Source organism: Betta splendens, chromosome 7, assembly GCF_900634795.4.
Source record: "Betta splendens chromosome 7, fBetSpl5.4, whole genome shotgun sequence".
In the NCBI taxonomy this organism is placed as follows: domain Eukaryota; kingdom Metazoa; phylum Chordata; class Actinopteri; order Anabantiformes; family Osphronemidae; genus Betta; species Betta splendens.
Genome location: NC_040887.2, coordinates 10131802 through 10146229, shown reverse-complemented (window position 1 = coordinate 10146229; position 14428 = coordinate 10131802). Strand labels below are relative to the sequence as shown.

At 41.8% G+C, this 14428-nt stretch overlaps 1 protein-coding gene across 1 annotated transcript; it reads right to left on the bottom strand.

The window, feature by feature from the left end:
- Positions 1–7975: 7975 nt before the first annotated feature.
- cbln4 (cerebellin 4 precursor) lies at positions 7976–13565 on the bottom strand. Its single transcript, XM_055510355.1, has 4 exons — positions 12382–13565; positions 11260–11376; positions 10557–10768; positions 7976–10460 (listed from the first exon to the last, which is right to left on the bottom strand). The coding sequence occupies exons 1-3, from the start codon at positions 12646–12648 to the stop codon at positions 10571–10573; spliced, it is 582 nt and encodes a 193-aa protein (XP_055366330.1). The 5' UTR covers positions 12649–13565; the 3' UTR covers positions 7976–10460; positions 10557–10570.
- Between the last annotated feature and the right edge of the window lie 863 nt (positions 13566–14428).

Below are 14428 nucleotides of genomic sequence, written 5' to 3'. Positions count from 1 at the left end.
CCTATTGCACCGCTGAAGAATTAAAACGCCTCCTAAATTCACTGCTTGATCCGATCTTGATCAGTGTTTCAGGTAAAACCACAATGGGAGTGTGAGAATCATGGCAGCACACAGTGAAACTGACACACTTTTATCTAGCCTCATATTTCTCCGCGGAGCGCACGAGGGAAATGAACTCTCAACATTACAGTAAATAAGCAGTTTCAGTTTCAAAGCACACACCTGAACGCATCGGCCGCGCGCCGCGAACCAAGGAGTTCCTTCTGTCAATCTCCACCCTGTTTATTTGTGTATCCTTCTGTTTATACACTATATATTTTTAACGCTATCTCACTGTGATCTTAATGTATTTCAAACTCAGTTATCACAGTACCACGTTAGCGCGCGAGCGTTGGGCTTCTGCTCCGCTCCACCATATTTGGACACGTTCCTCTTCCTGCCCTGCCCTGCCCTCCCAGTTTCACCAGGTCACTCAACATTCACCTTGGGATTGAAGCATGTTAACCTTTCATCCACTGCACTTCCCCTTCCTGACCCCCTCCACTCGCTGGGGTCAGTGGAGGGACCCGGCCTTCGCGGCCTGTGGGTCCATGCTGAGACAGTCTGACGGGGAAACACTGAGCCTCGCTTATTAACCCGGTTCTGCTTACGCCTTGCAGCCTCTCTGGTTTTGATCCTAGCCTGTGACCCAACTCCGACTCAGGCTCATCTCGTGTGCACTATTGCAAAAATAGACCGTGTTTTGATTCTGGCCTCGCTTCTCCCTCTCTTTCCCCGTCTCCAGTTTTGTCACGAATGGTGTTGGGCTGTTCCCTTTAGTCTGAGAATTGTGAATGAACCGTCCTGGAAAAGAATGGGGCAAATGAGCAAAATGGGCGTTTGAATGCATCAGAGTCATTAATGCACCAAAAGATCCAGAAGGTGGACTTTGCATAATAAGGGCCCCTGAACAAGTGTGTTATGTATGATCCCACTTGGTTTCCTCGTTATAAGACCAAAAATGTAACAAGCTATTATTTGTCCCTGTTGGAAGGTGTTTTTTTGTTTCTTTATTGAGTTAAGAAGGCGGTTGGTTTCTGTAAGGCAGTAAATTGCTTACAAGTGGTTTCTGAACTCACTCTAATCTCTCAATCTGGTATATAGATAGTGCCATAACGCCATGTTTGCTATGTTGTTTCATGCAAACAGACAGAGATAAGGTGCTGTGGCACACAGACATTTGAATCCAGCACATAATTTGCCAACAGCGAGGTCGCTCTGAGCAGAAGCAGGTGAGAGAAAGGCACATTTTATTTTTATTTAGCAAATTATACATGGATATTAACCTGTTCTAAGAGTCACCAGGACGGACGTCACCGGGTCCCAGTCACCCCCAGGGTTTTGAAATTGAGCCCCTGTCATTAATGGAAGGAGGTTTTCATGTGAAAGAGTCAGAGTGATAAATAAAGCCATGTCAATTTACCGACTTAATCGTTGTGACATGCTCATCTCTAGGAAACAGCTGAGAAAATCAGGTTTCAAATCCAGATACTGATTCACATTCGTTTGTTCAGACTCGTCTAACTCTTACAAGGTACTGTGACGTATATTAAGAAATGTTTTACAGTAACTGAGCTACATTTCACATTTTCTGTATTAAAAATTTGTAACCTAACAACAATTAAAAACCACAGGAAGCATAAAAAAGTGTTGTGGTTGTAGTAGTTGTGTAGTTGTGTTGAAGTGTTTTTCTGCCTGCTAAAATCAAGAGCCATCAATTCTGAATTATTGAACGTAAGATGTGAACGCGGTCATGATCATATAAAAATCCATTCAAACAGCTTGAGTTGTTCGGGGTGGCACTGAGCCCAAACAGTAAACAGCCAAAAGGGGAAACTGCCTCGTATTAGCATTTGTAACGTGTCCCGCGCAGAATCTCTGTCATCCTCTGCAAATATCTGAAAAGCTAAATGCTGTTTCAACAAACATATTCTAAAAATGGGAGAATCTGAATGACAGCAGTTGTTGCTGTTTGTGTTGTGAGTGTAACTGCGTGTTCTCAAGACTGTGCACATGAAACACTGAGGCAGAGCTGTTTAACAGCACAACAGCAACGTCTGATCAGCGGTTAAAAGATTGTTTCTGCTAATGAAGCACTAAGTTTTCCTTTAACAAGGTGAAATTAACACCTACAGCTGCAAAAGTTGTGCTTTGCATACTATTCTGACACACGTTGCATCAGATCAGAAGGTCTGGAAAATAAAAGCACTGTTTTTACTCTTAAACAAATCTAATGACTGAATTATGGAAAAGAATATACAATTATAACTAATTGCCTAATTGAGAAGTGATCCACGTGCTTTTGAATATTATTCCACTGATTTTTAAAATGATTAAGAGGCACTGTGATCTTTTGACCAAAAGCATACGTAACCTGCCAAGTATCATGATGATTATTAAAATCAAAGTGATACTTTTCTTCATGTTAGACCGATTTAGAGCAGATTACAAGCCAGCGACCTGTGTGCCGGTCCTGAGCCTGAGCATAAATACAGTAGGAGGGTTGTGTCAGAAAGGACATCCAGCGTAAAAACTTACCAAAACAACCATGTGAATCGTTCGAATCATGATGGGACAAAGCCGAAAGGAAGTACCTTAAGTTCCAATGTTTTAAAATCATGTCATTCACATTCCCAAATACTATTTTCCACAAAAATACTTATAGTAAGAGACATTTAACTCTGGTAACATTTAAATAAACCAGACGTACAGTAGACTTGAAGAGCTCTGCCTTGAGCGATCTCATTCCATCAAGGCAAAGATGTTGGTGCCAGCTGTAAAGGAAGCTCTGAATTGGTTATGGATGACTTTGATGTCTGTCAGGCATCAAACAGCATTGACTAAACAAATGAGTCACAGTTGAACGTCAGTGTGATGTCATGTAACAGTAAAACATGGTTTCACATTTGTTGAAGTGACATTAAAGCTGGTGACAGTGTCTCATTAACCTAAATATTGCAGCAGCATTCTCACATGTTACACACTGCATCTGTACATCCAGCCAGGTGAGACTTCATCGAGACGCGTCTTTATAGCACAAAACAGCAGGTTTTTGAAGACGTGATGGTTTTTCTGTTGAAGGCAACAATCCAGTCTATAAGAAATGACACTTTAATGTTTTTGTCATTAACATTTGCATGGAACATCATTGCTCCAAGTATTTTTCTGCTGTAAGTGCTTAGTTGTTTTCGGTGATGGGTTTATCAAGCGCCTTTTATGTTTGCATCCTAAATCTGAAAAGAGCAGCATATTTGTTTATGTACCATTCACTGCGGTTTTACTTCCCTTTTCTTTATTTCTCTGCCTGCAGCTCTTCTGTTTACTGGGCTTCCTGGCAAAGAGTTTAAAACAGGTGTGAGGCAGTTCAGTTTTACTTAGTCAAAGCAGAAGTTCAGTCAAAGCAGAAGTTCAAATCATCATCGTCATCATTTCCGTCGCCATCGTCATCATCATCATCATCCCACAGCACTAGATAATAATACAAACCTTCACCATCTGATAATCATAAATATTCAGTTGCAAGTGAAAGAAATTATTTGTCACAGCAGGAGTCCTAAATGGTTAAAAGAAGGTTCAGGATTAGTTTTAGTTAAGAAATAAAATCAATATCCTTCTAAGCAACAAATATGCCTAATGCCTTAATTGCTGCTTGTGGACATAATTTGTCAAGTGCAGATTCATTAGGTGACAACTTATGAGAATTAGATCATTATGTTTAGCAAATTTCCTTGACAAGTACTTTGACACCTGGCATATCAACCCACGTTACTTCATTAGAATGGAAATTAGTGCTGTATTAAAGTATTAAGATGGGGCTCTTAGGGAATCTCTACAGGAGACCAGAGAGGGAATGGATTCCTTTCTACTTGTGACCAAAATGGTTCTAATTTGATAGAATTTATTCTCTGTGAAAGTAGTGTTTTAAAGATGTCTCTGCTGCTTAGACAAGTCAAATGCTGACAAATATTCAGTGTGGGACAAATATAAATAAAGAGGTCAGTTATGATTTGCAGTTTACCCAGCTAAGATTTTATTAATCATATGCCACAAGAGTGGGCTTCATGGGAAGAATGATTTTCTTTGTTTGCTTTTTCCAGTTTTATAGCAAAACACCATTGGAGCCAGTGTTACACTATGTTAAGATACAAGTGCAAAAACAATGTTTTTTTATACAGTCAGGAACAGGTTGAAAGGTGAGAGAGGAATGCCGAAATGAAAAATATTCAGCACGGTGGACGTCAGAACCTCACATCACCAAAGTACAGTCGATGTACAACTTACAGAACTTCACAATAACAGTGTAACTAATTCTGAGTTTCTTCCTAAAACCTTTTCAAAAACAAAATCAGATCATGGATTATGTATGAAATTATACCGTTCTTTCATACTCAATCCTTGCAATCAGCTGAAGATGTTTCTGTTCTTTCTAAATGTATCATATCAAGGATCTGACACAAGCCAGCTCACAGATTAGCATTTAGATCAGGGACATCACATCGAAATAGAAGAGAAACCGTCAGGTCTAAAATGCACATTTAATACAAACCAGTCTTATTTACCTTTAAGGAGAGTGAATGAAGAACACCTGGAAGTAGTTGTAGTAATTACAATACTTTCCATATTTGTGACCTTTCATAACCTTCAAGCTTTCTGTACATGAGTCATATTTTAATTGATTATTTGTTCTATGTTTAAAATGGCAGATTGAGTCTTGATCTGTGTTTTTAAACACTCCTTGAAACAATAACTGGAACTAAGACCAGGAGGGACATAATAAACAGGTTTAAATAGAACTGAACAGGACCAGACAGAACTCAACAGAGCCAAGAAGCAAAGCTGGCAAAGACAGTGGCTCACATGACCTGGTAGCGGAGGGGTGGAGCGACATGGAGCATGCCGCAGGGCACTGGTCTGGTCACCAACCAGCAGGGGACAAGGGGATGAAGTGGAGTATTTAACCAGAGGCATTGGAAAAGGCACAGGTGAGTGGAAGTGCTGGTAACAGCTGGCAGAGGGGGAGATCAGAAAGGAGGAGGGGCTTGGGCAGAGGAAGAGCAAAAAGAGGCGGAGCCAGGTGGCAATCATAACAAATGCTTAATGTTTAGGGGTTCACAATAAAGGTAACAACGATCTTCATCATTCCAGCCATGTTAGCGTCAACATGCAGCTCTTGTCCTTCGATTATGCAGCTTGTCACATTCACAAACGCAGTCAGACGAAAAGTATGATATCCTGAGAGCTGGGCACGTCATCTGTGGTTAAAATCATCAAGACGAGGAGCAGTGAACAGTGATGTGGAAGATGACTGGGCCGCTTCTCTCTGCATCCTCCTAATGCAGTCAGTGCTTGATTCTCTGCCACACCCTGTTGCACAAAATTTTTTGGAACGGCTCTAAATGGAGCAGTGGAATGTTTGAGTTTATTTCTCAGGTGTAAATACTGCACAGAACATTGATTTATTTCACAGACCTCCGTCTGTTCCAGACGCCAGATGAGTGCGGTGCTTAAAGTTTATGTTATAGATAGTTTTTATGCATGAATGTTAATCGGATTTTTTATTGGATTCTCAAAATTATGAAGAAATATTTGTCCAAAGTGTCTTTTGTTTGTGAAACACAAACTGACACCTATGACACTGGCTAATGCAACACACATGCTACATTAATAGCGTATGCTGTATTCACTGACCAGGTAGATTGCACTGTTATCATTCACACTGCCCTCCTGCAAAACACAAAGAAAACACATCCATGAGGAATAGAAGGCCATATTGTTATTTCCCTCTTTTATTCTTGCTGTTCTCTTTTTCTGAGAATTGCTTTGCCAAAACTATCCAGCTTCCTCTCCCCAGTGCTCCGTCCCTCTGGATGCTGAACGGCGCGACAGCCGGCTGCAATCTCATCATATAGAGCGACTCCAGTTTCCCCGAGCCGCCCTCCGCTGACCCCAACCTCGGCCTCCGAGATTCACCAAATGAGTTTTTCATTTACTATTCACAAATCAGAATGAGCAGTGTTGCGAACAGAGGTGCTCTGAAGAGCTGCACCGGATCCAGACGTGGCTCAGCATCTGTTTTTTTTGACGTTGATTGATGCTCCGTTAAGGTTAAAACTTGATACATGCTTTAATGCTGTCCTGTCTGGTTTTCTGCGAAGCAAAACAAATTATTTTTTAACGATCAACACTTTGATCTGGCTGATGCATAATGCACCGGCCCTAACGACTCAGCTTAGCAAAGCTGATTAGAGCTGTCTGCAAAGTGAAGCATGCAGTGCTCAATTCAGAGAAGCTTCATTTTGTGAGCATGATGAAGACGCACATACGTCTGACAACCAGACAACTTTAACAATGCTAAAAATGCATAAAAAATGTTCACATAAAATCAAACATTTGCACTTTTAGAAACGTTCAATATTTGATTTTTGACCAATGAGGGGAATGGAGGACGTGAGTTGCAAACACGTAATTTGTTAGCACATAAATAAAAGTGTATTTGTGTATTTACAGATACAGACTGTTCATGTGAAAACATTATTATAATGCTGCTTTAAATCTGCCTCATTCATATCCTGCATCACATTGTACAGTAAATGCCTTATGTCAGCTTCACTGCTAGTTTTTATATAGTAGACAGGAAATAAGTGATTATCCTCTATAATCCCATCCTGTTGTGTTCTGTGTCTCCTGCATAATGAAGCATCTTCACTCCAGTCAGGTATTGTAGAGGTGGATGCCATAACAATAACTGTGTTCATCTTAAGTCCACTTGAGAGGATATGAAAAGCTTTAAACTTCACAAGTGGCGCGGCAACTTCCCAGAAATGAACACTAAGGGCTGTTTATCACGGCCGAATGCTCATCACAAAGAAAAACAAGCGCACTTAATTAAAAATAAGTCAGTTTTTTGTCAGAATGTGATCAATGTTTGAGGTCAAGCCGTGAGTCGATGTCGTTGCTACTGCTCCACATGAGAGCAAACGCTTCCACCGTCAGAGTCAGAGTGACTGGAAACGTCTACTCATCAGTCATGTACCTCTCATAATCATCACTTACTACCTGAAGCACGTAGCTGTCTCATCTGCAGCGTTGTTTACTTATTCAGGAACCAACTGATGCCTCCAGTCGCACCGAGCAGGCGATTATGAGGAATTAGCACCTAAACAACGCGGCGTTGCAGGCACGCTCCTTCTTTGGAGTCAGTGGTTGTACTGTACTTGAAGAGCGACAAAGCAGCGGCTGCATATGAGCAAAAATGATTTTTACAATATCTGTATCTGAGTCTATGTGGCAGCAGATGATGCTGTGATAGCTGTGATTCAACCACTGGTGTCTGTTCAACTCCTCTAGCTTAATAATGATCCACACATATTAATTTAAAATTCTAAGTATGTAATTTACTGTAGTAGAAGAACAGTGAAATTATGAGGTCATGAGTCTCAAGTCCCAAAATCTGATTAGAAAAAAAATGAGTAACTACTGTATGTTTCACTGATGCCTGTTCTCAGTTTAGAGGAGCTGCATGTTTTACCTGGACTAATGCTGAGTTCAGGGGTTGTGTGTCCCACTGGATGCAATCAGAGCGAACACTACGCTGCATATCTCAAACCAAGCGCTGAAACAATTTGAGCAAAGTGTTGCACTGTTACGAGACAAAATATTCAATCATAGCTGGTATTGCCCTGTGAAATGCCAGTAGAAAGGTTAAAATCACACTTGAAATTCCACACAGAACATCAGACATTGTACCACTGTGCTTCTTGAATCTTCTTTCCACAGCTACACAACCATCGCGTGCTATGAAACCCCAGCTACTGTACATTCGGCCATTTTCCATGTCTACTTCACCATGTCAAGTTCAGGATTTCAAATGTGTATTCTTATGTTCATGTAGCTCAGAATTTCATATTTCAGTGTCAATGACACCATAAATAACGAGTTATAAAAAGAAGCTTTTATTTTTCTTACATTGGTGAATACGTTCATACACTGTATTACTGTTTGTCTTCCCATCAGCGTAGTTTGGTTATGTATATTTATTATTTATAATTACAGTTTAACAATCATATTTTTTAAAGCAGACTTAAAGACTTAAAGTAACGCAAAATACATAATTAAGAGGCACAGTCATGATTCAACCTGTGGAAGCAGACACAAACAAAACATACTGAGATGTACTGTACACACAAAAATAGAGTTGTTTTAGATTTGCAAAAAAATCTACACTGTTAAAAAAAAGCAGGCTAATGAAATGTCACTATTGCCATTCTCTAACTTCAAAAAAAGCAGTGTTAGTGTTATTGAAGAAGCCCTGATTCTTTCAGCAACTGTTTGCATAAAGTGGAACTCAGCTCTGGCTTAACATTAAACACACGAGACAAACATTGAGCTGCGCACTCGCCTTCAGTCACATTTAGACGGAACTAATGGGAGTGTACTGTAGCTTATTATTTTATTTGTGATGACTTACAACGCGCCTCCACCAGATTCCCAGTTGATCCACTGCACCAGCATCACATGCTGCAGTGAAGGCAGCAGTGACACGTGCGGATGTGATGGCAGTCACGTACTGTAAGAGCTCATTGAGCTCAAGAGCAACAATTAAGGAGTTTATTAATTTATCAGATACACAGGCTGCCCAGTAGAAGATGTTAATGCTCTTGTGCCCACCACGTTAGACGAGTACTTTATGTACTTATATGTTTACCAGTTATGGTTCTCCTATTCTCAGTTTAACTTTATTTACATATATATTTAAAACAAGATAAAGAGAAACTGATTAAAATATGCCAGATTCAAAATAAACATATTTAATGACTTTGTCTTTTGTCAGTCAGCGATTTAGAAACTGCTGTACAGTGACTTTAAATGCAGTTTATTTAATCCTTTAAAATAATTTTCCAAAACAATCATCTTGGTAAATAACAGTTTTTTTGGCCACTTGAGGGCAACAACACACTGAAAAACACAATGGAATACACCGTATTATTAAGGTTGGAGTTGATGTTCTGAACTTGTAAGCGAACAGTTCCGTATTTACACATCCAACAAATTGATCAGAGCAACGTTAACATTCATGTGGAGCTGTAACACTGGCTTCTAAAAATTGCCTTTCTTTGCAGCTGAACTGCCAAGGTGACTGTTCTTGCTGGTCTGCTTTGCACTGGGAGGATGATTGTATGAATAAAGTGCATTATCAACAGAGCCCCCTAATTAAAGTGTGTGCTTAAGTGTGAGCCAAAACCTGGACCCATCCATAAAGTACAGTATCATCATTGTGTCCAGCCACTCAACAAAACCCAGGCAATAATTTTTTCTCCCTTCAAATGTGCTCAGCAGGAGACATTATTGGAAAATAAACCTTCTACTGTAAGACACGGGATTAATAAACATTTTAACTGCAAACTAGAAATCGTGAAAAGCAAAAAACCCGCTATTAGCACTGAGCCTAAATTATGTCAATATGTAGAGAAAACTGACCTCTGACCTCCATGAACTGAACCTACATATGAGCAAGACATCCAGACTGATGAGTGAAAGAAGTACAGGACAATGACTACATTTTTTCCCATCACTGAATCATTGTAATTGTTTAACATTCCTGTTACAGAAGTCCGAATGATGTAGTGTGAATATTTGGTAGGTCTTTGTCTTCAGCCTCCACGTCTCTGTAGATATTTTGTGTGTCTACTACTTTATTTTTACCCTAGTACCTTCAAAAAGTTGCAAACATTTCATTTCACATTTCTTCATGGATGCTCTTTGATTTAAATATGTTTCGTTTCCTGTACTTCCAGGTACTGTACGTCTGCAGTTCACAGCCCTTCTTCACATTCTGCGTGTTGTGCTTATTTTGTATTCCAGGAACATTTGGCTGGGGGATGTCCAGCGTTCCTTGACTCTTTGGCTGCTGGGCCGGTTCCCTAGACTAATCCATCCACAGTTCTGCTCAACAAAACACATATTGCAATAAGCACTAATCTTCTTTTCTATGAAACAACAATTAATTTGTTCAATCAAGCAACGTCGACAAACGATTTCCGCTAAAACACGCCGCTTTCACTCATCCCGCTCAAACCACCCCTGGTTCCAAACAGAAAACGCCCCCCGTAGCATAATGACAACAGCTGGTGGTGACGAGTACAGTACAACACAGGGAAACACAGCTGAAAACCCGCAAAGGCAGAATTACTTGAATGCAACGGTTGGCGTGAAAGAAAATCCGTATGCTAAACATATTCCGTCAAGTCGGAGTCGGAAAAGTTCTTTTGAGATGTTTTAGTGTTTCTCTGTGCGGCTGCTTGAGTGACAGCAACACAGAGCAGCGACGGGGACCGCCTCTCATCTGGATGGGGACTCGCTTCCAGAGAATGTGAATGATTCTCAAAGGCTGATTTCCTCTCTTTGTTGTAATCCATCTCCATCTATCATTGTTAAGCATTTGGTAAAATCCCACCAATGCGGCAGCAATGTTTTGATTATACAGTGACAACACATTATGAAGGAGTCAGTGTGCTTACAATCGCCTTTTCTTTTACAGCGGAAACACAAGAAAGCCGGAGAACGTTGAGTACTGCCATCCGCCCACCAGGTTCCCCTTCTCCAGCTTTAGATAGACTTTGTCCTCCTTCTCCAGATAAAGGAGAACTCCGTTGGTGGCCGCCTCACGGGTTACGTCTTTGTCACCTGCGAATGCAGAGATGACTGGTTTCCCATTCAACATCAAGTTCACCTGGACAATTGAATGGAGAAAACAATTAGCAGCCAGGACACTCTGCATGGTTCAGCACAGTCTTAATGAATGCTTAAAAAAAAAAAAGATTTAAAAACTTAATAAAAACATGAATGATACTCTGGAGTTCAGGAATAGTGATCAGTTGTGTGTGAGCAGAGCAGATGTGGTTACTTCTCCAATGACTGCAAACTAATTGTGACAGAAATGATTCATGCTGTTCATCCTTCATGATGGAGTCAACAGCTGAAGCTCGGGTTGCTTTGCTGCATGCTGCACGTTTGAGACAGATTACTGATGCTAGTGCAGGAATCCATGTTGGGTATAATCAGACACATGTTTTGGGCTTTAAAGTCAGCATTTAGAAGATCAAACTAAGATCTGGTTCAAAATGAGAAAGCACAAGGGAGACGATCAACCACTGTGATGTAGTCCAACAGTTACTGTATGTGTGCAACAGAATCAGTGTTAAAGAATGAAACATCTGGTACCTGTATGGTTTGACTCTGGTACACTTTTATGACATGGAAGTTAAAACTGTAGACGCCTTTTCTCGGGGACAAAAACACTGATTCAAACGTGAAGTAGTTTCCTATATTCACAAGAATCTGAGAGAGGGAGAGAAAGGACACAGAGACAAAGGTGTTCACGTTCGGCCTCAGGGTTGAATATGCAAACGTGAGATCAGACGTGCACAGACAGCTCATCCACTTCATCCCTTTCCACACGCAAACTCAATGCGTTTGGGTCTGGAACCTGATCCGTTTCTGTTTCTGTTAAGACTAAAAAGTGTGTAAAGAATCAGAGGCTGACCTGTCAGTCACTCATCCACTCTCAGTCATTACATACACCACCTTATCTTTACCAAACGCCTGGAGCATCAGCAGATGGAGCAAAAAAAAAAAAAAACTTCTTTGGGTCTGGTTGGATGGAAGCTGCAAGAGCTCCTCTTATTACCTGCAACATCTTAGACCTTGAATCCCACCTGCACGCCCCCCCCCCCCCCCCCCCCCTTCTCCTCCTCCCCGCAGACTCAGCTTTGACCGAAGCTGATTTCATAGCAACAACACGCACGCTGCACGCATCCGCTCAGTTGCAGTGGCTCATGGCAGCGGTGGCTCGTGTTACGCCGTTCAGACGAGAGGTCGGAGGATCAGCTGAGCGACGCTGCTACAAACACCCGACGCCCAATTGCGTTTACGTCGCGTGATTTGTTTGGGCGCATTAGGTCGGCGAAGGTGCGCGAGCGCGGGCGGGCGCGCGCGCGCGCGTAGATGGCCCGAGGCTGGCAGAGGAGTGCGCGTGCAGACTCCGCAGGATGCTCCCCTTCCCATCCCCTCCACGAACATAATCCAGTCTCTGCTCGCGTGTGATATTTGCGCTCGTGCGCGAACGCGAGCTGCGAAACCAAACTCTTGGGCTGCAGCTGAAATGACATGTCAATGTTGTGCATCACGAGCCATAACTGAGCTATAACGAGCATAAGTGAACAAATAATATTTAGTCATGAGAATTTAAGAAAAGTGTCGGTGTTAAACAGGTACGAAAATATAGTAAACCTTATTTTCAAATACCTATTGAAGGAAACTTTTTTTTAGAAAATGGGTCTTAACCTGGTCGAAGTAGATGATTCTGGTTTTGTTGCTCATCTCCGACGGCTCGTGGTTGTTGCTCCGGACTGCAGAGAAAGCCACCTTGGAGTTGGCGGCGCGCACGGAGATGCCGAGCGGAGAGGACGAAGCCTTCCAGTCCGTGGTCGGGTTCGAGTCGCACACCACGAGGCACTTGCCCTCCAGGACGATGGGCTCCGTGTCATTTTGCGCCCTCGCCACCTCCGACATCACGGTCCAGCTGAGCATCAGTACCAGGGAGTTGACCATGGCTCTCTCTCTCTCTCCCCGTGGCCGCTGTGGCGGCGCCGCTTCGATACGAGACCGTGTCCTGCGCCACGCAAGTTCCCGACTCCTTTCGCTCCTCTCCGCGCCGCACGCGCGTCTGACTTCGTGGATTCTCTCACTGGATCCGGAGATGTGCCATATCTGAGACAGGCGCCAGCAAAGGGATTCTCGTCAAGTACTGTACAAACCGTCTTTCGAAATCGACAATCACCGATTGTTAGGTCTCATTTTCAGCCAGACTTTGTTTGAGGCTCGTGGAGGAGACAAAAGTAGTCCATGTGGAATGTTTTGGGGTAAATTCTTCCAGTCTGAGAGGCGAATGGCTCGATAAATCGTCCACATCCCCTACTCCCACTCCGAAGCACACGCCTGACAACCGCTGTTCCCCGCAGTGAAGTGCTGCGTGTTTGCGCGCCCAGCCACCGACTTTACGCACGCACGTGTGGTAGAAGTTATAATTAACTATCACCGCGTAATTTGCCAAAAGCCTCCACGAGGTCTAATTAATTCTAAAATAACTTTCCAGTAAAGAATACGTTCATTACGTGTGGCAATTGTATGAAAAGCACTGGAAGCAAAGTGTCATACAAATCCAAAGAATAATTATCTTCAGACTGACTTCTTGTGATTTAATACTAGTGAAAGTACAGAATGCAGTGACTCAACATAATGGAACCAAATAACATCTGGCAGTTTTTCACTGTACTGCTTCCATATTTACGACATTCATAAGCATGAATGAATACATCAAGTGCTATAAAATGCAGCAAATGCACAAATCACCCAAAGTGTCCTGTGAAAACATTGACAAAAGATTAAAGATGTGGGTTTATCACCTCTGACCTTGTGTCACTACAGCCTTCAGTAAAGCAGCAGATCAATGTTAATGTCCTTCCTCTGACTTACAAAGTGACACAGTTTGGCTCCATCCCTCACTTTATTTTAATCTAAAACTACCTTGAAGCTTAAAAAAATGTGATTTACTGTCGGAAAACAACAAAGGAGTCTACTTTGTTTTGTTCGGCTCAGTTTGTTCCAGAACTCAGATTTGGGCTGTCACAACATACACATGACAAAGACTTTGCTGATAATTATTGTTTATGCAGCCATTTTTTTTATCACCACCTAAAATCAGTTGATAATAACTTGTACTCACCTGGATGCTGTCAGGGTGATCTGTTTAAAACACCTTTCACTTTTCATGCTTTGTTGAAGGTGATATAAAAAAAATCATAAAAATGTATTAAATGAGAAAATAAACAAATCCCCAACACAAACTGTAGCTCTCAGGGTTCAGGGATATTTTCTTGTTCTCTGTCAATCTATCACCCAGCAGGTTGTTTGCCACTTGGCAAACAACCTGCTTAAATTCGAGAAGTTCCAAATGTGATTTGTTGTCAGACAGTGTTGTTTGTTCTGGCCATCAGTGCGTGTTTAAATAGGATGCAATCTGAGAACATCACAACCCCAACCTGAACAGCTGCCATTTCATCACCCGGCTCTGACGAATGGGCCAGTGCCTAATACTGTGCATGGCAATATGTTTCTATGGTGATAAGGTTGTTATGAACCAAAAAGAAATACTACACACCAGGAAATAAAATGTCCTGAAGGCCGTCTGACGCGAGGACCCTGACCAGAGAAAACGCTTTGGTGTCCTGTGTGAACCTGTGAACAGAGCCGCTGGAAGACAACACTCACTGGTTCATTTTCAAGCGCTGACCTTTGGTTAAAAAGAAGTCTATTTGTGTTGTCACTGATA